This window comes from Chrysemys picta, chromosome 9, assembly GCF_011386835.1.
Source record: "Chrysemys picta bellii isolate R12L10 chromosome 9, ASM1138683v2, whole genome shotgun sequence".
Taxonomy (NCBI): Eukaryota; Metazoa; Chordata; order Testudines; family Emydidae; genus Chrysemys; species Chrysemys picta.
In genome coordinates this window covers 76,656,317-76,673,283 of record NC_088799.1, presented here as the reverse complement: position 1 = coordinate 76,673,283, position 16,967 = coordinate 76,656,317, and the positions used below count along the sequence as shown (strand labels likewise).

The 16,967-nt window shown below is 42.0% G+C and overlaps 1 protein-coding gene and 1 long non-coding RNA gene across 11 annotated transcripts in view; one reads left to right on the top strand and one right to left on the bottom strand.

Moving 5' to 3' along the window:
• LOC101935975 (uncharacterized) overlaps window positions 1-9,693 on the bottom strand; it is a 175,797-nt gene extending 166,104 nt beyond the window's left edge. For all 10 annotated transcript variants that reach the window (XR_006175174.2, XR_006175169.2, XR_010590253.1 and 7 more), the window contains exon 1: window positions 9,581-9,693. This is a non-coding gene — a long non-coding RNA (uncharacterized LOC101935975). The remainder of the gene's footprint in view (window positions 1-9,580) is intronic.
• A 1,512-nt stretch (window positions 9,694-11,205) lies between these two features.
• Window positions 11,206-14,278, top strand: POU3F4 (POU class 3 homeobox 4). Its single transcript, XM_005284543.5, has one exon. The coding sequence runs from the start codon at window positions 11,323-11,325 to the stop codon at window positions 12,406-12,408; it is 1,086 nt and encodes a 361-aa protein (XP_005284600.1). The 5' UTR covers window positions 11,206-11,322; the 3' UTR covers window positions 12,409-14,278.
• The last annotated feature ends 2,689 nt before the right edge of the window (window positions 14,279-16,967 follow it).

Sequence of the window (16,967 nt, the reverse complement as noted above, 5' to 3'; positions counted from 1 at the left end):
CACCAATGAGGTGTTACTACAAGAATTAAGGTTTTGTGAAAATCATTCATTCTGGTGGAGGAGATAGACATGAAGTACTGCCCTTATCTATGTGGGAACTGCAGATAAATGTAAAATTGTCAAAGCCAACTGGAAGGGGATTTAATGACAGATGACTAATAGTTTAATGCTATAAAGGGCAATCAGGTTTGTTTTTAGGACTACAGGTAATTTCTGATTTGTTTAAAATAAGTGACAATGAATTATCCTGAGCTTGGACACCAGCAGACCCCAAAGGAGTATGACCCCCCCCCACGTGAGAAGTTGTTTTCTTTTGCACTTTTACGATACATTTACTCTTGCTACTTGAGGTCAAGTGTTTCCCTGAGTCCCATCAACTACACACACACAAGCAGCGTTCGTTTCTGGCGCATATGGAGCATTCATGAAATATCTAATTTCCAAAAGGGATTGGTATCTCTGTGTCTTTCTGACAGTGTAATGGAACTGATCCTCCCATCAAAGGAAAATATGTACCTACATTGAAATCGACACCTCTAGCTGCGGAGTCATGTGAATAAGTGACATCAATTGCACACAGGCAGCAGTCAGGTGATAATCATGCCGCTCAGGAACGCTCTGTGTCGCTTCAAGCCACCTCTCCCGGTTGATTGTATTTATCGTGGTGGGGTTTGGGAGGGAGCGGGGTCGAGACACATTTTGAACTCCCGCTCCTAAGTCTGATCCGGATGGTGTGAGACCACCATGGGAACGCGGCTATAATCCGCACCCTGAAATCAAGGCCAGTGGTGAGAAAAGAATGACTAGTGCCCAGGACACTAAAGAAGCGAGACTGGGCAGGGGAGGAATCAGTTCTGCTGCTCTGGGAAAATCTCGAGCCTGGGAGACATCCATAGGTCGTAATAGGCGCCTCTTGGGGATGGGGAGGCTTTCCTTTCGTGGGAAAGGCCCCCATAAGATCACTGACACTTGCACTATGATCTATTTTAAAACAAAAATACAAAGAAGTAACATTGAGGTTGTGACACAGGAGCAAGACAACGCAACGACGAGACTCTGTAAATGGAAACGGAAATTCGGAGCAACTCCATGGACTCCAGCGGAGCCAGTCCGGATTTAGACTGGTGCAAGAGTAAAATTTGGCTCCCTTTGTTCCTGGTACTGTGGGATATACCGTATGGTGGGGTGCATCCTTGTGATACCTAGATACAATCAAAGAAAGTATCAATCTTAACTTTGAAGAACCTGCGCCTGTTAGTCTGTTGAGTCAATCAAGGTGTTGATTTCCTTTGTTTTTCATGGGCACTTTCAAGAGAAAGAAATCCCAGAAATGAAAGTCAAACTGACAGAGTCAGAGATGACAGACTCAAGGCACTTAAAATAGTTAAATAATGCTACTGGGACTATCATGTTAAGAGACCATTTTTAAAACGTAGCTAGTGAGAATCCTCACGAAACTGTGCCTATGCACAGAAGCCACTTTCCTACATGTACCAAGTTGGCTATTAAATGTGGGGTGCAAAGTACTAAAAGATCATCCCATCATGGGGGTTCATCTCTTCCCAAATGTCCTTTATGAACGAAGCTATTTTAGAGGCGCACAGAAGGGCCCCGTAGTAGTGACATTCTGGGGTGGGGGGTTGGTAACGCTCGGGAGTTGAAATTGGACAAATAAATTTTTATAAAAAGCTACAGTGGGGCGGGCGGTTGAGCTGAGTTTTACCAAAGCTTTAGCCGGTAGAAAATTTGCATGACTCAGTGACAAACCCCTAACAAAGGGTTAATGATGGATGGAGTCCTCCAGTTTTAATATTGCTTGCAAGCAGGTACCACAAAACCAGAGCAATATTCTTCTGTAAAGATGATGTGGAAGGGGAAAACATCCCCCCACTTTTTTTTTAAGCAAAGACACATTGTTCCCTTTTTTCCTCCAGTCTCTCCAGATAGTGGAGAAGATGAGAGGCTGGAAAAAAAGGAGAATAGTTACTTGGTATCTCTTTACAGACTACACTGCCTAATGTATACAGTCCCTGAAGAAAGAAAGGAAAAATAAAATTAAAAACCTTTGGAAAAGTTTTCAATGCAGTATGATGAAGCAATCTTGCATGAACTCGAGGGTTCACTGTATTTAAAAATTAATTTGAAAAGGTCTGTCTTCAAGACACAGGTATTTTATATGTAACCCTACCACCTTGGGATCTTTACACAGCTTCTCGTCATACTAACTCGGAAAGACTATGTACCCCACTGTCAAGTCAGCCTCATTTGAAATCAAATATTTTGTTGCACTTATACTTCTCAAGACTAAACTTTCATGACGATCGTCTAGAAACAAACAACTGTGCAGGAGCATGCAATAAATGTACACCTCCATAATTCTCTGGCTCCTTTGTGACAATAATTTGCAGTGTTGCCGGATTCTCTGGTTCTATGGGTATGTTGTTTGCCTACAGCCAAACAAAGCCTAATATGAAGTTGAGTCTTTATTAGTAAAGAAACTGAAAGGTAAATTGATCTTAGCCGATATGTGGTTTTCTGTTGGTGCTGCGTGAGGCATGTGGTAAGCAACGCAGCGCAAGGCGCAGGCGGACTTAGTTGCCCTTTGCCTGAAAAGGGAAGAGTAGAGCATTGAACGAGGATTTTAATGAAATCATAACATTAAACAGTTTTATATTAAATCCGGCTAATTTTCTAGGTGAAGGCTGTGAAGTGAATGTGAGGAAGCATTAAAAGGGAATTGAATTTGCATTCCTTATGCTACAGGCACATGTTTACATGACCTTTAAAACAGAATTAAAGCTGTATCATCAGCAGCTGTAGGCAATTCACATTACTAAGGCAATCAAATCAGAAGGCTAAACTAACTATAAAACATAAATTAAAGTGATAGAGAATCATCCTAATTCACTAGGTTTACTTGCAATTTACTTACCCACTACTAGTAATTTCTAAACAGTTTGCAGAGGGAGCAAACCAAAATACTTGAACATTGAGCTTTAAAAATGTAGTGTCCATGTGTAGCAGCAGGCTAGAACGATTGGTTTAGAAGCGCTCTCTCCTCTGTGACAACCTGGAAAGGTAGTAGTTGTATGGAATTTCACAGGCACCGCTTACTGGTGACGTTTGCAAAAGTTATTAATAATGACCTGCAAAAGTAATCCTAAAAAAACTGACAACAACAGACTGGTACCTCACTTAATGCGCATAGCAGAGATTATGCTGGTTTCCTATTCGGATAACTCTTAGATGAATACGAGATCTTATTTGCAGATGAATATCTAAGGCCTATAAAACTACTCCTGTAGTTTCTCCATCTATAAATCCCAAACTTTATTAGATTGTCTCCAAACCTCCAAGTGAGCCGCCTTATCTCTAAGATTTTTTTTAATATACGCAGTTTATTTTCTAAAATATGAAATAATTCAGTGTCCAATAGAGGTCAGACAGCTTTGTTCCCCTCTCCCTCTCCCCACCGCCAGGGACATTCTTTAAAATGTCTGAAGCCCAATAAAAATAAAATCGATACCGCCAGTAATTTCATTAAAAGTTTGCAGAGTGCATTTTTTGTTCTTCCCGCTTTTAATTCCCAAGCACGGCAAAGACTAATCGCTTCACAGCCCCAAATTCATGCCGAGGTTACTAGAACTAAGGGGGACATTCCTGAAAGGGTCCCACGGAACTGGGTTTTCCTTCTTCATATTTTTGGGGGGCAGGAGAGAGAAACACTTGGTACCAATTGTTTCCGACGTGCCAGTGGGTTCGATCCAATTAGCAAATAGGCTGGGTTATATTTCAAAAGGGGCACTCACTCCTTGAGAGAAAGGCCTTTGAAGATCCAATCCCCACCTATGATGCTGACAAAGAGTCTTCTCTCCAGTGTTTATTCGCCTACTTACATTCTTCTTTTCCATTCAGGGATTTAGATATTTTTATTTTTAACATAAGGAACAATAACATTTACAAACTTGTAACCTCAGCAGCGAAGAGACTGATTTTTTCCACCTCATATCTATTCATCCTTCTGCATTTGTATTTGCCCTTTGGCGTATAACTTATTATTCATACTGCTTTGCATTTGTTCAGATGAATTTGTTTCCAAATGTTTATTAAATCTAATTTTCCCTTTCTAAGTGTATTCTAGAGAATTGTAGAGATGCACTTGGCCTAGATGTTATGTCCTATATACACATATATTCACCTCATATGTGCACACTCTGATCGATTAGCTGGATGAAGAGATAGTGAAAAGCAAGACTAGAGAGATCAATATGTCCATCTCTGCATCCCCTATGTATAGGAGTGTACTGTATATCTCAGCTCTAGGATTCTCATTTTAAAGGGGAGAGCAATGAAATCTTGATTGGATTTAATCAGAGTTCAGTGGCAAATAAAAATCCAGAGGCTGTAACAGAAACTGGAAATCGGGAAAGAAAAGTCTTTCTCCAGTTGGCTGAAGTCTTGCTAGATTTGCATTTCAGAGCATCATCTTGCTCTATTAAAATCGCAAACAAGTTCTGTTTGCAGCAGCTCGGGGTTTTACTGGTGGCCTTTGTTGTTCAAGGAAAGAAAATTGCTCCTTTCATGAAGATTAGGTGGGTTAAACTCAAAGTCTGGGCACTGCTGCCCTTGACAGGACCAGGATTAACTCGTTCGTGGCCGCAGGCTCCGCTCCATAGGAAATGCGGGCTCGTTACGCCGAGGGCTTCTCCCATTCAGAGCAGCGTTCGCGGGAGGCTGCTGCCCTTCCCCTCCCGGCTGCACAGAGCGGGGCAGCGCTTGGTCAGTGGGACTGGGGGAGCGGCGGCGGCCCTCGGGGCAGCGGGAAGGAGAGGAGCCCTCCACGGAGAGGCGGCTCCACGTCCGGGAGGCAGCAGCAGCGTGCTGGGGAAACGGTGACACGCACCGGCCGCTCCTGCAGGCTGGGCTGGTGCAAGGAAGCGCAGCCGGTGCCTGGGCTGTGCTACCGCAGCTAGGCGCTGCAGGCACCAGGCGCAACCCATTGCAAGTCACCCTCCGCCCCTCCCCCCAACATTTACACTGCCCTTCGCCCAGTAGTTGCACCAGAAGCCTAGACGTTTCATCCTTCTTTTGCCCCCACGCACTGCTCGCCAGCTCGCCCCTTGTGGGGTTTGCAAAGGACCCGTTATAAACCGGAATCCAACTAAGGAATGACCCCCAATTACCCGAACCCCCCTCCTATACAACAGGTTGTGAGTGCCTTGGAAACAGACAGCTCTGAAGCTCTAGGAGTTCGCCGTGGACGTCCCTGCTACGTTCTTATTTGTCACTTGTCTGAAATCTTTGTTTTGGTTCTGCAGCCTCCTTTCTCTGCACCGATTCATTGCCATGTTTCTTGCCAAAGGCAGATTCATGCTAGTCCCTGCACATCCCAAACACGTGAACGTACAGCCACTAACACAAGCAACAAACAAGGCTGCTACCAAACATTCAGCTGCAAAGGAAATGTCTTAGATGACCAAGCAATGTCTCATCCCTCTACATTTTTTTTAAAACACACATCTTGTGGATGCATTTTAGATAAAAATGCCTTTTAGATACTTAATATGGTTTGAACGTTCAATTCTCATTTCGGGATTGATTGCGCCAATGTACGTGTAACAGTGAATAAACTTCCTATTGGACCATAAACATTTCCTCTTCCAGAAAAAAAAATCAACTGGACAATAAATATATATTATCCTCAGAATGATGAAGTACTTCCAAAGTGCAAGAGACACACAGGTCTCTGGATCATCAGTACCATTGAATCATGTGCACGCGGAGTGATAAAGCTGGAGAAATGAACAGCCAAAAAAAAATCAAACTGAAATTATTCGGCGAGCTAATAAACACCAATACAGGTATTTGTCATCCGAGGAAGAGAGCTATTTGTCTTCGATGTCCCATTAGTCAGCAGAGGTTAAATAGTGTACCATTTAGTGCATTTTCAGATCCAATCCATTTTGTTGCAAGCATTCCTGAACAGAAATCGGTATAAAAAGGAATTGAATTGTAATTATTTTTAAAATATGCACAACGTGGCTTTTGATTTTGAGACTGAATTAGTTTCTGTTTCTTTAAGTGTATATGGTCATTATTGCCTACACATTTACACTGCTAAGAAAAGATCGAAATTGAGGACTTACATAGGTTTGGAAGGTGTGTTGAACACACGTTAAAAAAATCTCAGAATCTCAATTAACTATGAAATCATCACAGACAGACGCACACAGACATATATTCGAATGATCACAGTATCAGAAAAGTGCATACGGAAAGGGGAAGGGGACTGCAATTGTGTGCAGCTCCGTGTGACCTTAAAAAATCTCTACGCCATTCTTTACGTGACCTTAAAAACTGGTGTAGAGGTAAATAACCGACTTACAGACGTCTGAGAAACTGATCCGCCCACTTCAAAATACTGTGTACCGGAGCCTCACAAACATTTCAAGACTTCAGCCCGAAAAATCTGGGTCCTTTTTTACCACCCATATTTCTGGATTAAGAACAACAAACCCGACGTTCAAATGCTCTGATTGTAATAAAAGGCAAGACAGGTTCTAGTGTCAACATTTGCACTCTAGAGAGATTCTCCAGAATATTTTCTATCTAAATGGCAAATTAACCAAATGTTATCTACAATACCTGCTACAAATTAACCAAAGCCAAAAATCACAGTGACCTTCACAAGACGTGATGGTGCACAAATGAACATGTTTTCTTTTTGCCGGCAAGTACATTTCTCAGACATTAACAATGGACCAGTGAAAATAACAGGTGACTCGAGCAGAGCGGCGAGGAGTCGCATGAAACCTATTTGGAGAATGCAGCGGTTAGAATACAAATGTTATTTACCTTGTGGTTTTCTCTGCCAGTGACTTGCTTTATTGTCCCTCCCCATCCTCTGTCCATAATGCAGAACCAACCCCCACCACAACAATGCTCCGTCAGTGCTGGGGCTATTACTGAAGGGCTCGTGTTCCTAGAGATTTGGGGGGGTTGCGTTAAAACTTACATTAGGAATATTTTAATTTGCAGTGTCTGTCCTTCGCCTGGCAGTGGTGCTGAGATCGCACTATGCGGTGTCTCCCTCGCAGCACAGCATTTACTCACGTTCAAGAACAGCCAACAGAGACCCAAAAAGGGAATTAATTGGGCTTGTGTCGGTATTGGCTAATTTCTGGTAATACTCTGTACATTCTCCTTTTCCTCCTTACCTTCCCCCATGCAGGCAGGGTTTTTAGAAGGCTAACTCGGGAGGTACAGTAGCCTGTTTTCAGCTATCCATCTGGTGAGCGGGGGTTCAGGGTACACAATTAAAAAACTTCACTCCTGATGTAAGAAACAGTTAATTTGTCCCTCCCATACCCCAGGCCCCGTTATGTCTGATTCTGTTTTGAAATGTAAACTTGTTCCCACCAAGTCCAATCTAACTCGAACTGTCTCTAAAGTGAACTTGTGTTGAAGGTGAAGTTTTCAATGTAGGGGTCACGACACTGAGCCAGAGCTTACCGCCTGGAGCTTCATGCTGTATTAAACACAATCAAAACGAACCCCCTTCTAGACCACTTTTCCCCCTGCAGATGAATAATGGCAACATCTCTAAAATAGAATCAAATCTTGCCAGGATAATAAACCCAGTCTCAGTACTCCTTGGATAGCTCCTGTCAGCGAATTAGACTATATACATGTGTCTATAGACATAGCTATAACACACACACACACGCATTGTTTTACAGTAACCGCTTCTTAAAGGGAAACCTGTGTTTCCTGGCTTTGGCGAGCCATTCCTCTCCTCTAACAGAGGCGCCCACGACAAGCTTTATTACAAGTGCCCACAAGAACAAGGAGTTGCAAATCCACTCGCCCTGCAGACTTTGATTTAACGCTTTGTTGGCTGGTACCGCCGTCAGCCCAATAACCACCAGAAAGAAAGTTTGAGCCATGTACTGAGGTGACCTGAGAAACTCAACGGTCCTGCCTTTTACTTTGGAAAGTGTGTGGACTCGACACAATTACAGCTCCTCTACTTCAATGGTGGTTTCTCTCTATAGCGACTTCTAGCTTCCCCAAAACGGCAGGCTCCTTGAGCTATTGTTATTCATGGCAGAGATTTAGCAGAAAAAAAATATTAAAACTAGTTATTTGTTGGGTAAACATGGATCTTTCGAGTGAAAAGGCATCTCTAGCCAAACAGCTGAAGAGCAGAGTCCAGACCCACAAACTTTTAGTACTTTAATGGGTCTCAGTCTATGAAAAATAAGTTACAAATTCTTGCAACAGTAGCTTTGCATGTACTTATTTTTCTCCCATGTCCAGACGGGGTCGTCTATTGAATAAGGCTCTTTTATTCTGCATGGGACAGGGGATTTGTGGCCATGGTCCCCCTTTTATTCCTCTCTCTATGGAAACCCAGATCATGGGGAGAAATATGCGAGGCTGAATAAAGAAAAGCAGCAGAAAGGACCGCTTGAGAGCGGCATCTGTTACACTTGGGAAGTTAGACTGACAGGAAAGAGCTAAAGAAACCCTCTCCAGCAGATTAGTTAGAACAGCAAGAAGATTTAACTATATGCAGATAAAAAGACTTTAAAATAAAGCATATTCTCCTATAGGCGAGATCGGAGTCTACTAGGAGCTCACCGTTATGGCGCTGGCTTCTGGCTTGGTTACATTTAAAAAAAAAATTAAAATCTGATATTCAGGGTTTTATTTCCCCGTTAAAGGCTCGACTATAATTAAACGGCTCATCTGAACATTCATTTTCAAGAGCAGAAGGACTGGACAAAATATTTTAGAATCTAGAGTGCAAATTAATTTTAAATAATTTAGTTACATTTATAACATAGTATTAGTTCTCTCCCACTACCACCACCAGGCATCAGGCACCGGTAATATTTATGTTAAAAGTCTTGTGTAGTCTATTTCCATATCTTTCCATACATATGATCAACCGCAGTCTGAATGGCTGGAGTCTGACTAGGAATTTTGCCGTCAGAAATGTCGCTTTGAAATGGGCAAAGGGGCTATCGTTCTCTTTTGCAGAGACATTTTTCATCTTCTGACCTCTCAACTGACCCTTCACAACACGCTTTCCAACGATTTTCCAAGCGAGCCGCCTCCCCTGCACCTGAAAAGTTTCCCGAAGTTCGATTTTAGAGGCAGTCACCAACAGCACCGCAACTCTCAAAGGGGGCAGGGACCCCACTTCGCTGCAAAAGTGGCCTCAAAATAAACAAATCGATACAATACAATAAACATCTAGGTTAAAAGCGGCGAAAACCCTGAAAATGGAGCACCATCAATACAAGAATGGCATTGCCCTTTATGTAAAAGCACATTCCTAATTCGGTAGAAAACACAGAGGAAATGAACATCTTTCTCCATAACTTATTTTTTAGAAATATCGAAATCTATTTCAAACAATTTACCACATGCATCTTTTTAATAATTGCATTCAAATTTACAAATATCAGATGTGCTGGTTTAGGCTTCGATGAGAAATTATTATTATTATTATTATTATTATTATGAAGAAACTGATGTTGCTTAGCTATGAAGGAATCAGAGGAAAGCTCACCTTGTTTATATATAGAGAAAGAGATTCATTTTCTTGAATTTTCTCCAGATCTGTCTTCTCAGAGAAACTAATGCCTTAATGACTTTCTGGTAGCTGCAAGCCTTCTTTTATTTCTGCTAAATATATGAAAATGTATGCAAATTTAAATCAAGCTTAACCTAGGAGCTCTTGCAATATATTTAATGGAATTTCAAACCAATAAGGGAACTCTGATGCAGTCTTCTGTAAGTGCAAATATAATTACGCAGCTAGGTTACCTCCAAAATTATGCAAGGAAAGGTCATTTTTTAACTTCAGAGATTTTCTAAGGTATTAGGTGTTTAATTTTCTCTGCTTGAGCACTACAAGAAATCTGAAATACCCAGATTTGTCTAACTCTACTCCTTAGCAGAACATTTGAAAGAGGAAGCCTGAAACACAATGTTTTCCCCCCACCCTAACTTACAGATGATTTGAAATTGAACTTGAGAGAAAATTTAACATTTCCCATTCTCTCACACACTCTCATTGTTTTGCCTGGTCACCAAAATATATTTCCCTTTTCTTTCTTGCACAGAGCAACATAACATTCATATACCTAGGATAGTGTTTAGTGAAGATACACCTCATTAATTTCTTTTTCTATTTCAAACTTTGATGGAGAAGAGAAATCATTATAATTTATTTAAACAAATATTGGAAAGCACCTTTTTATTTCCTAAATGGGCAAAACGTATCCCAGTGAACTAAATTATCCGGAAAGAGGAAATATATTGTACATATTTTGGAGCCTTGCAGAAGTGTGTCGTCCTAGAAGGAGTGCTTAGTGGCTGTGGGATTTAGAAGTTGTCGAACTGCTGATATGAAATGACATGTAATAGGCATAAAAGCAAGGACCCCAATTGACCAGACGATCGGGGAGGTAAACTTGAGAATAACAATGATATTACTAGCTTGTAAGATTTGTATTTAAATCAGGGAAGAGTTTGACTGTTGGTTAACAAACAACAAAATAAAAAAATAAATTTGTAATAAAGCTCTGCCCTCTAGAAAATATTCCCTTTAACTCGTTTTTAAATCCTATTTTAGGGCGGGGTATATTCATTAATTTTCCTGATTATAGGATATGTACCTTAAATGTAAAGATTGAGACGTGGTGGCTTTTAGGTGTCTGAGGGGGGTTGTTTGGGTGTTTTGTTTGTGTGTGGGGTGTTTTGTGTATATAAATCTATAGTTTATCATCTTACAATTACCTTCATGTTGCATTTACAATGCTGGACGGATTGGGGAGTCCGTATGAACTGTGCTAAGGATAGATTGTCAGTCTTCGGTGCCGGCATTTAACCTCTGGTTTTTGCTGTACCTGGAATTAATCACTACAAATTTAAACCATGCTCTGTCATCCCCCCACCCCTCCCCTAAGATCTTAAAAACAAATCTTGGCATGCAGTGAAGAAAGAGTTAAACAAACGAACCGTGGACAGCTAGCTAGCAGCAACCAATGGAGCCTAAAGATTGATTCACTTCCTGCTTCAGACTCACTTTAACTCCTGGGTTTCGCAAACCTAATTTGGACAGCGCGACCTGCCTCTTCACCCCTCATTGGCGCAGCCAAAGCTTCCCGACAGATGAAATGCTGTCATTGGCCAGCAGCGCTGCCAATAACTCTGTGGTTGCTGATTTGGCTCCCTTGCCTGGTAGATGTCAAAGGCTGAAGCTGCTCCCTTTGCCACATTATAACTAGTAGGGGATCTACACCAACCATGGCCACAGCTGCCTCTAATCCCTACAGCATTCTCAGTTCCAGCTCCTTAGTCCATGCAGACTCTGCGGGCATGCAGCAAGGGAGTCCTTTCAGAAACCCTCAAAAACTTCTCCAAAGTGACTACTTACAGGGAGTTCCTAGCAATGGGCATCCGCTCGGACACCACTGGGTGACCAGCCTCAGTGATGGGACTCCGTGGTCCTCCACGCTAGCGACGAGCCCCCTCGACCAGCAAGACGTGAAGCCAGGAAGAGAAGATCTCCAGCTTGGCGCAATCATCCATCACAGGTCGCCTCATGTGTCTCACCACTCGCCCCATACAAATCATCCCAACGCATGGGGAGCCAGTCCAGCTCATAACTCATCGATAACCTCCAGTGGACAGCCTATTAATGTCTACTCGCAACCTGGCTTCACAGTCAGTGGCATGTTGGACCATGGGGGTCTAACACCACCTCCTGCCTCAGCCACTACCCAAAGCTTGCACCCAGTGCTGAGGGACACCGCAGATCATGGAGATATAGGCTCCCATCACTGTCAGGATCACTCTGACGAGGAGACGCCGACATCAGATGAGTTGGAACAGTTTGCAAAGCAGTTCAAACAAAGGAGAATCAAGTTGGGATTCACTCAAGCAGACGTTGGCTTAGCACTAGGGACTCTCTATGGCAATGTTTTCTCCCAGACTACTATCTGCAGGTTTGAGGCTCTGCAGCTCAGCTTTAAGAACATGTGCAAACTGAAACCGCTGCTAAACAAGTGGCTAGAAGAGGCAGATTCATCTACCGGCAGCCCGACTAGTATTGACAAAATAGCAGCCCAAGGCAGGAAAAGAAAGAAGAGAACCTCGATAGAGGTGAGTGTCAAAGGGGTTTTGGAAACTCATTTTCTTAAATGTCCCAAACCTGCAGCCCAAGAGATCTCCTCCTTGGCAGACAGCCTGCAGTTGGAGAAAGAAGTGGTGCGTGTCTGGTTTTGTAACAGAAGACAAAAAGAGAAAAGAATGACTCCACCAGGGGATCAGCAGCAGCACGAGGTTTATTCTCATAACGTGAAAACAGACACATCCTGCCATGATCTTTGACTATAGGGCTCGGCTCGCAGACAGGACTGGGAACAGCGCGGATTTTCTAAGAGGGTTTTAACTTATGCTTAAAGAGGAAACAAAAACAAATACTCGAAGACTTAGAGCATGGGGCTTCCTGCTCTTCCTCCTGGGCAATATTTTCTCTCAAACCTTTTCGCTGATCAGTACATATTGTTTACTATCAAACAAGGTTTGTTTTCGGTCTCCACTAGGAAGAAAAGAAAAAAAAAGACAGATGTGTGCCTATGAATAACCTTCCAGCGCCTTGGTTATATCAGCTGTATTTCAGGTGAATCTGTTTTACAATAGACTAGTTTTGCATTTTTAAAGACTTATATAGCGTTTTTAAATGTCTGAGGTGTTTTACTACAAACTGTACACAATATTTGTGGCATAATTTGTACCGAATTGATCAGTCATCATCCCCCCCCCCCCCCATGTATTGGGCATATCACTGTTACTGTAGTGGGGAGAAGGGGTACTTCCCTTCGCTTCCCTTCATTCCCCCAAATTCCATACTAGAGGAGTGGGGTCCCCTTTCTGCACCCCAAAGGCAGGAAGTTGTGCCTCCTTTGACTGTAACACAGCTGACTGCCGCTTGCACGTTGTGAAGAATAACAAAACAGACTGATTTTGTTGCAGCTTTTCCTTCTTTTCAAATAACTTCCTAAAACCACGACATGGTTCAGATTGAAATTCCGAAATAAATCCCCCGACTCCCTCTTCCCTCCTCCACGGAGGAAAAAAAAAGAGATCTGAAATTAAGCATTGCAACTAAAATAAAGGATTTGTCCCTTCTTTTCTTTCTGAAAACGTGTTGGGCTTCTGATCCGCGGCAGACTGCGAAGGTCTGTAGTAAAACACCTTAATAATTCTGCGCTTTGGCTTCAGAAATCAGTTTCTCTGTATTTTTGTTTCAATATTAAAGAGGGATTCTGAGGTATCTCAATGAATTTCGGGGAAATGCCCGCCTTTGTTTCATGCTGAGCTTATTTTCGTCTCACAGGGAAATGCTAGATTTGTTGAAAAGCTTTTTATTAAACAAATAAACAAAAAAGGCAAGTGAATAAAAATGCTAAAAAAGTGTAACCATTTTTTCTGGCATATGAAGGAGCGGTGCTGTATTCTTCCCTTCTTCCCAGCCTTCAGTAGAGATGTATTCTGTGTGTGTACACAGATATGTAGTATGTATGTGTGTAAATATGTATATACATACTATATATGTGTGAGTGTATACAGACGTGTGTGTATATATCCAGCTACACACACACACACGGAAAATCACACATTCTAAACACACACAATACACAAATATTGATCCAAACACACTGTAAAATGACTGTCTCCATAGAGGCGGGATACTCTCGCCTGGTTGTGTGCGTGTGTATATAATATTGTGTTATTTATACACTCGCACACACAGCTCGCTATCTGGAGACCCACACACAAAACCATACTACTTAAAGGCAAGCCAGCCCTGCCTCCCGCAGTTTTTGGCTGAGCTCTGGGAGGGGAGACATACTGGTAGCTAGGACGGAAGGCCCATGTTGACCCTGCTGCCGCTTTGCATCCCTGAAGCTGCAGATATATTGGCAAATTGCATTACCTCGCTCCCCGGATCCTCCCCCCCTCCTCCCCAACATTAAGATTTTCATTTTGACATTTATATTTTTCAAGTATTTTTCAGTAAGCGCTAAAATCTCGACACTGAGGACCTGACTATTTCTGCCAACTTTATACCTGTACAGTTTTGTATATTAAACGTTTTTTGGAAGTTATTAATTTAAAGACAGATCATTTAGTTTATTCATTTAGTAACTGATGTATAATAAACGCTATTTTCATTAAAGGTTGCTTTTTTCAACTATTTTATTCAAAATTGCCTATTGCCGTTGCCAACGATTATTTATTTTCAATAAATTCCACGTTATGTTTAAAAAAAATGGTTTCCAAAAGCCGAAATGGGTGTAAAAAAAATTAAAAATACACGATTCGCTGTAATGTTTGATCGTCGACCAGTTTTAGTCCAGGGGTTTATATTGACGCAATATTTTATTGTTGTAAAAGGAAAAAAAAAGGTTTAAATAAACATTTTTACAAAAAAAATGTTGCGTTATTTGCGTGGTGTATAAACTGGGACATTTAAAACAAACCTCAGCTCCGGCCTTTGGCTCGTTTTAGACCCTATTTATTATGATCATTTAATCTTCTATTTGGGGTTTAATAGCGATCCCGGTATTTCAGGACCCCCAAAGCTTCTGGAAGGAGATTCACTGAAAAGCCGAGGGGTTTTGTTTTGTTTTGTTTGGGTTTGAACTCTCCCCGCCCCGGGCAATAGGCACAAATCTACTAGCAACTCCTTGAACCCAGCTCAGCGGGTTTCTCGTCACCTCTTGTCTCCGTTCGGAACGGTCTGGTCCGTCCTTTCGCAGTGTTCTCCAGCCGGAGAAGCGCTTGGCTCTCCGGAGGGCCGCTGCCTAGCTGGGGTTGTGTGTAGTTGATGGTGCAATATGGAGGCATTGCCTGCTCCTCCTGCAGCCCAGCTGGGCTAGGGTTTCGAGACAGCGCGTTTCTGGGGGAAATGCTGGAATGGCTGTTTGGTTTTTCTCCTCGCCCTAAGGAAGATTTATAGGTAGCGATAGGGATTTAACTGACACCGATGGAAAAATATGGAACTTGATTGTGGGGTGTGTGTATTATACATATGTGTATACCCACTCCACATGGGGACACATTACGAATTACACTTGAGGGCTGTTCGTATTTTTGAAAGTATGGGATCTTATTCTGTAGCTGTGAAGTAGTGACGGTTGTTGGAAAGACGAAGAGAATATAATCATTTTAAAAAGGTAACTTTTCCTAGGAACAGTAGACCTACCTTTTTCTGATCGTCTAATATGTTGCAGTTGTATCCTACATTAATACTCTCTCTAGAAATAGCTAAATACAAATGTTTTATATAGATACACACTGTACATAAGATGTATGTACACACCATACCGATCTAGTGTATGTACACAATATATACACCCTAGTGGAGAGGCTGATCCTTCTTTAGGTTTACAGTAAATACCATTGTATCACTTGGTTGATGGCAAAGTAGGGGCCAATTGTGTGAGTGTACGTTCTTTCTTAAATTTATTTAATCCAGACTTCAATATAGTGAACAGATTAAAAAAAATTTCATAAAAGCAAACTGATACAAGGAGGATGATGAATCTATCTCCCCCCTCCCCCCGGAACAGCAGGAAATAACATGAATGAAGTTTCTTTTGTTACATATTTCTTGCCACACAGCCCCATGTTCTCACCCTCCCCATTTCCCCTAGAAGCCACGTGAAAGAGATGCCTGGGACTGAATCTTAGTTGCACTGATGCCTCTGCGGATGGCCCTTGCCAGGGAGGCAGCTTTGGATTCAGATTACTTCAGGTTCATATTACTGGGGCTCTGTCCCATCTGAACAAGAAGTGGAGTATTGAAAAAGAACAATACTAGTTAATCATATCTAATGGGGTGAAACTGAAAAGCTACATCCTCAACACCTGATCAGAGCCATAGGAGCAAAATAAGTCTTGGGTGAGAGTAAGGGAGGTAGGAATGGCTAGACAATGGCAAACAAAGCCTAGCTGAATTGCTAATACAATTCTAGATATAGTCTCTCAACCTAAGCTGGAAGAAAAAATACAACAGTCCTATATATAGGTTAAGGGGGGAAGTGGAGGGGAAAGAGAGAAATACCTCCTTTGACAAGCTGCACCAAGCCTTTAGAGAGAGAGAGAGAGAGTAGCACCAACGCTAGGAGGGAGCTGTGTTTGTCTTTAATAAACCAAGCACTGTTCCCTGGAAAGTATTTAGCATTCATAGATTTCCATTTGTCCACATCTCAGGCTGCTGCTGCTACCCTGACTCCACTCAGGCTACAAACAGAAAATCCTGAATTTATTAAAAAGAGGGGTTTGGAGTGTAGACAATGTGCAATTATTTTTTCTTTCCAATCGTAGGAATACATTTTTGAAAACAGTTCAATCTTTTAACTACTGACCCTGCACTAGAGATCACAGTTTTGGGGCCTGATCCTGTTCCCACTGAAGTCAATGACAAACCTCCCATTGCTTTCAAAGTGGTCTGCATTCATTAGGCCAAAGTCCCATATGAGAAGACAATGGTCATGTTGCTGAGTAATGACTGTAAGATCAGTAAGGCCCTTGATCGAATCATAGGCCTCCTGCAAACACTAACCTGTATGAGTAACCTATATGAGTATTCCTATTGGCTTAAATCTGGCTACTCAGAAAAGCACTCATGTTGACTGAGTGTTTCAGAACTGTGGACCATAGTTTTTAACTATTTAAAAAGGACTGAAAACCAGAGCATAAACAATTACAAAGTCATTACATTTCTCATATCCTGCCCCACCTCCCCTCCCCCCCCAATACAAGAAAAGATGGAAAATATACAAAGTAGCCTGTGTACTAAATTAGTCACAACTGGACACACACTGAAATATTTTTTAAATACCACCAATACGGACTCTTAAGAAAAGCCTTTGAGATCA